Below are 6,000 nucleotides of genomic sequence, written 5' to 3' on the forward strand. Positions count from 1 at the left end.
AGCAACGCAGGCCAGGGCCCCTTTGTTTTTAAATAATGGTTTCCTCCTTAGGATGCTTGTGAACTTGCACAGCAACACTGAAAAATAATGCTACAAAAACTTACAGCCCTGCTGTTAGGCTTTGCCTGGGGAACCCAACTCCAAAGAACCTATCAGCTGGGCAGAGGCGCAGCAGCTATTTCCTTCCTCGTGCGGAGACAGTGTTATGTGATCGTGACGGGAAAACAAATCACAGGCTGGCACCACGCTTGTTCTCTCATCTCGGACGTTACCCGGGGGTCCAAGCAGAAAACAAAAGTTCAGTCAAATTCTGCTGCATTTCAAAATCAAACACTTGAATATATATGTATATATGTATATATGTATATATGTATATATATATATTCAAGATCTTTTAAAAAAGCTACATTCTGTAACCAAAGCAACAATGACAATATAATTGTAAGCAGACCAATGCACCACGCAGGCAATTTTATATTGTTACTGGATTTTAAATGAATGAGAAACAGAATAGAACTCAAAAGACAGGGGAGTTAGTGAAACAGGACGGCGAGGACTGTTGGGTTTAAGCCTGCTCCAAAAATCGGCAGGCTCCACTGGTCCTTCTTCTGGTTTATTAAGCCCACGTTCTTGGAAAAAGAGAAGATGTTCACTAAAGAAGAGGTGGAGACCAGGATGGGAGGGGCAGGAAGGGAGAGGTGAGAGGTAGAAGGAAGAAACCAAAAACTTTTAGCCCTGGTCTAAGCCCCAGATCTTCCCGAGCTAAGGTGAAGCCAGACAAGACGCTTTTCATTACAGACCATCAGACATGTCACACAAAGATTACACATATTAATCAAAGACTGCATGTAGTAATCTGCCATGCTGGTCCATAGCATGGATGTTTACAGTCCTGAGCACTGGTTATGAAGAGGGTTAGCTCCACTTCTGAGCTCTATTTACACAGATGTTTGCATGCATCTATTCATTCATTCATTCATTCATTCGGTCAATGAGCGGAGTGCTTGTTGTGAGCCAGGTGCTAGGAACCGAAAGACTACAACCCATAAAATGCAGACTCCAGTCCAAAAAACAGAATTAAAAACTGATGCGTGCTGTGAGGAGGGTGTGCATGTATGTTATACATTCCAGTGTGGGTGTGAGGAAGTGATGCTCCAGGGAAGTGACACCTGAGCAGAGCTGAGCAGAAAGGGTTTCCAGGCAAACAGCACAGCCATGCTCACGCCTTAGAGGAGAAGACACGAGGACAGCGCACAGTGCGAGGCCTGACAGGCAGGCAGGGGCCAGACCGTGTGGGCGGAACGGGCGACTGTCATGAGGGGGATGGGAGTCCTTGAAAAGGGATGCAGAGAGGCACATGGCCTAATGCAAGGAAGGCTGGAAGAAGCCAGCCGTCCCATAGGACAGGTGTTGGCAAACTTTTCCCATGAAGGGCCAGACAATAAATATTGTAGGCATTGTGCGCCAAGAGGAGAAATCATGGATTTTAGGTAAGTACTTTAAAAAGAAAAACAAAGTTCCATCAAATTCTTATTGATGAAAAAATAGAATAACAATGAATAATAATAATGATGATGATCATTGAGTACAATTTTAACACTATAGGTTGCATAGAGACAAAAATGGAATTTTTGTTGTTGTTGTTGGGAGGAATAACAAGTTGTTTAATTGGTGTTCTGCTATGGCAGCATAAAAGCAGCCACAGACAATATGTAAATGAGTGAGCATGGCTGAGGTCCAATAAAGCTTTACTCATGAACCGAAATTTGAGTTTCATATAATTTCATATGTCACAAAGTATTATTTTTATTTCAACCATTTGAAAATGTGAAAACTATCCTTAGCTTGCAGGCTACACAAACACTGGACCATGGACTTAAATGTCTTTCAAGAAAAAGAATTCCCTAATATAAGTTTATCAGAATTAAAAATTCTCTTCTGATATCTGCTATTACATATATTACATAGCTAATTTCATTGTGTTTTTAATCCACCACTCCGTGTCTACTTTCCATAATTGGCATAGTTATAAATATAATTTTTAATTACCACTACGGCATTATGCAATTTTTAATTACCAGCATGACCTACCACATTTCACATAGTGCTCATAAGATTGAATTTTTCACTAGAATAAATGGCATTGCACATCCTTGGATAAATTCCTTTTGGTTCCTTTAGGGTTAATCTTTGTATCAGCCTCAAAAATAAAACGACTGGATTTCCAGGGGAAAAGTATGATACACTCAAGACCACCGTTTTCTGCCAGAGAACACTCCAGAAAGGTTCATTGAACACTGACTTCCAGGTATCTGTGTGTCACCAGCAAAGTTTTAAAAAAGGGCTTATTTCCCCAAATCCCCAATAATGAAGGTTTTGATAAGTTTACTTATTCTGGCGAAGTTTATGGGTGGATTGTGGTATTTGAAGTGATTATAAGTTGCATTTCTTGGTGCTAGCCAGTCTGTGCAAGATCTCTATGACAGTTCCATGTATGTTTCCTTTACTTACAAACTGTCCATCTCCTTTATCCCTTGTGCGGTCAAGTTCAGCAGTGGAACTTTCAACTGACTCCTACACTTTCTATACCCTGGTCAGAGAGCTTTCATATGGAATTCATCTATGTGATTTCTTTCCATTCTTTTCCAGGGCAAGGGCCAAGTTTCAGGCAGGTCTAGGTCCGTGGTAATTCAGATACGGAGGGTGTGCAAAGGTAACATCATAGGGGGTGTCCAGGCACACGCGTGCTCTCCCGGTAGCCTGTGGCCATGCATTGGGGACCTCCTAAACAACACTCCCATAGTCACGTCATCCGCACACCTGAGGTCATGTCATCCACACCTGGGGGGCGGAATGCATGGTGGGGGAGGATGGCATGGCAGGTGAGGCCCAACTCCCAGCTCAGCTGACTTGGCTCATAGCATCCCTACCAGCCCTGCCTCTGCGTGCCGTATTGCCATGGCATCCGTATCTTCCATCTCCCACTGAGAACAGGAGCCATCTGTTGCTAAGCACCCTACAGGGCGCAGAAGAGCCCTCCACGACAGAAAGGATCTGGCCCCAAATGTCAGTGGTGCCAACGCTGAGAATTCCTGTTCTCAGACTAAACAACCACCCTCTCCGTGCCTCTCCTACCCTACGCCCAGACCGAACTATTAAACCAAGAGAGAGCATCCGGCAACACAGATGAAATGGCCTGGTGTGGAGAGGGACATTTCATTTAGAGGTTTCTGTTTCGTTGTGGCATTTCGTAGGACACTTCCCTGACGTGGGCCCAGCACCATGCAACCGAAGCTGAGCTATCGTTACCACCATCCAATTACACACTGGAACCTGACTTTGTGGCACGCCTCATTGGCTGCACCCTTCAGAGGTTTCCAGTGAAAGGGGAGAGCCGATTAGGGAGACCCAGGACCAGGAATCAGAGGAGAAATTACCCAGAGGTCTGTAGACAGAGACACTGAGGTTGAGGGTGGGGGTGGCCGAGGACTAGGTAGAGAAAGACCTGGCCGGCCTCCTTGGGAATCAGACCCTGGAGCCGCCAGGACCAGCTACCTGAGATGCCACCTGTCACAGGGGAGATCAGTGGTGGCTGGTTCCAAACATGTAAAACCTTCTGCTCAAGTGTATTCAAAGTAGCTTATGCGGGACAGTCAATGAGACAGAAAAACAGGCCTTACCGGGGGTGCTGATGGCGGGGGAGGGGGAGGAGCTCCCAGAGGCGGGGGAGGTGGAGGTAGAGGAGGAGGTGGAGGTGGCGGTGGCACTGGCATATGTCACGGTGTTGGTGTCTCTTGCTTGTGAATGGTCCCAAGAGAATGGCTTCTGCTCTGAAAAGGAGAGAAGAGAGTTTTAAACGCAACCGTCTTTATTCATGCACAGGTACTTCATGTCATGCAGACATACAGATATTATGGCTTCTTCCTTTCTTCCTTTCTCTCTTTCTTTCTTTCAATAAATACAGAGTGTCTATTGTGAGGCAGGCATTGTGCCCAGTGCTGGAGACTGAAAGAGCAGCCAGATTCTGGAGAGAATTGGGTGACGGAACTGATAAAATGCAGCTATTTCTGTATCAAAATTAATAGAATACATAAATAGCAACACCTCATTCCATGATCTTTCCAAATAACGGATTTCTACCTCCTGCGCATTACACTTTCAGTTTTATCATTTCTGACGCATTTAAAAAAATATTCTGCACACGTTCCCCGTCCCCTAAGCAGAGTGCACGAATGAAATGTAACCTTTTCTGCAGGTCGCGGGCGCCACATTACTCATGGTACCAGCCTCGAGCAGGGCCCTAAAGGGCATCACTCATTCTCCTGCTCCCTCCTCTCCCGGCAGCTCTTACTGTATTGCTGTCCCCCTGTGGCTTCTATACAATCATCTGGGTGCGAGCAGGCCCCTTTCTGCAAAAGCATCATAACTGGTTTGCTACATAGAGGGCTTCTTGCCGCCATTCTGCAAACACACTTACGTTTCAAACAGTTCATATTGTAAGACACCTGAGCTCCTATAAGTGTGTGTGCGTGTGCATGTGTGTGCGTGTGCATGTGCATGTGTGTGTGTGCCCTAGAATCTGTATCAAGGTACGTGGCAAAGGCTTAAAACCCACACTGAAGGCAAGTGCCACAGTTTACAGGAAGGAGGAAAACCTATGTGAGACTCTAAACACAAAACACGAACAGAAATACTCATCAGACCTGCACAGGGTAAATCTGTGTTTTGTGGTGTTTTCTTGTTTGTTTTGTTTTTGTCTCTGTAGTCACTGGAAGGTCAGACAGAACAAGGCCTGTGCCTGCTTCTTCAACTTTGAAGTCCTCTGGCACCTGTATTATTCCATGCTAATACTTTTATCTCCTCGCAGTAAAGAGCAGTTATGTAACACGGTGCCTGATTTTTAGCAGGGGCTACCGTTTTGCTTGGGTAGTACATGTTAGCTCTGTTTGGCTGCTATGTGACAGGCTGGTCACATTAATTTCCACGATAATATTCTAAGGTCAGAACCACCTTGTTTTCAGCAGGGTTAAGACTTCCCCTAAAATTGTACAAAATTTTTAAAATATATATATAAGTTCATCTTTCTCTTGTGGAAAAAGTCCATGATAGTTTCATAAGAGTCCCAAAGATGTGCATGAGCTGATCACTGTGGGTGACCAAAGTTTTCTTAGGAAGTGTCCCCCCCCGCCCAAAATTACTAAAGCCAGGTAATTACTGTGCCACTGCCTCTTCCCTCAACAGTAACACCAGAACAGAAAGACCAGAAAAACAATACTCATCAGAGTCCCCAACATGAAACTACAGTGAACTTGGGCAGAGATCCCAGAGGGTAGCAGGTACTTCTTCCTGGTGGCGTCAGTGATGTGTTTAGTACACAATCTAATACACTCAGTAACGCAGGGTCAGACCAAGCCGGCATTTTACTGGCTGAACGCTGAAGCAAGTTGGATGTTGAGTCCGCAATTTAGTTGGAACAAAAATAAATGATCAGTTATTTGTATTTTAACTCTTTCTTTCATAGAAGGCACTGGGCGCATTCTTTATGTGATCCTTTATTCACTGGCAAAAAGAACGGCAGCCAACAATGTATAGTAGGTATTGAAAGGTTGCCTGAAGTATTAATAGAACAAGAGAAAATATGCAGAAGTCTCATTATGTGAGGATTCCATCTTTTATCCAAGACAGATGAGAAGACAAAGACTTGCTTCCCCTGGTGATGAACTGGAAAGAGATTAAAAGAGGAACTTTGAAAACGTAAATGTTTCTTACCTACGGGTTTCGCCATTTATCTAAGGAAAAATGGCCATAGGTAGTAACCTTAGGAGAACTGTGGCTGAGCTGTTCATGCAACCCCGGAGCACTCAGCTAGGTACTATTTCCCAGCCTCCTTTGCAGTTAATTGTGACCATGTGACTGACCTCTGGCCAATAGAAAGAAGGCAGAGTGTTGCGCTCCACCTGGAAGCTGGTCCATAAAGACCTACTTACAACTCTCTCTTTC

General features: G+C 44.6%; 1 protein-coding gene across 1 annotated transcript in view; it reads right to left on the reverse strand.

Moving 5' to 3' along the window:
* Window positions 1-6,000, reverse strand: part of WIPF3 (WAS/WASL interacting protein family member 3) — a 55,029-nt gene that overhangs the window by 35,776 nt on the left and 13,253 nt on the right. The window contains exon 2 of the mRNA XM_006779077.2: window positions 3,681-3,830. Within this exon, the coding sequence (XP_006779140.1) occupies window positions 3,681-3,773 (93 nt within the window). The 5' untranslated portion in view covers window positions 3,774-3,830. The remainder of the gene's footprint in view (window positions 1-3,680; window positions 3,831-6,000) is intronic.

This window comes from Myotis davidii, unplaced genomic scaffold, assembly GCF_000327345.1.
Source record: "Myotis davidii unplaced genomic scaffold, ASM32734v1 scaffold168, whole genome shotgun sequence".
In the NCBI taxonomy this organism is placed as follows: Eukaryota; Metazoa; Chordata; class Mammalia; order Chiroptera; family Vespertilionidae; genus Myotis; species Myotis davidii.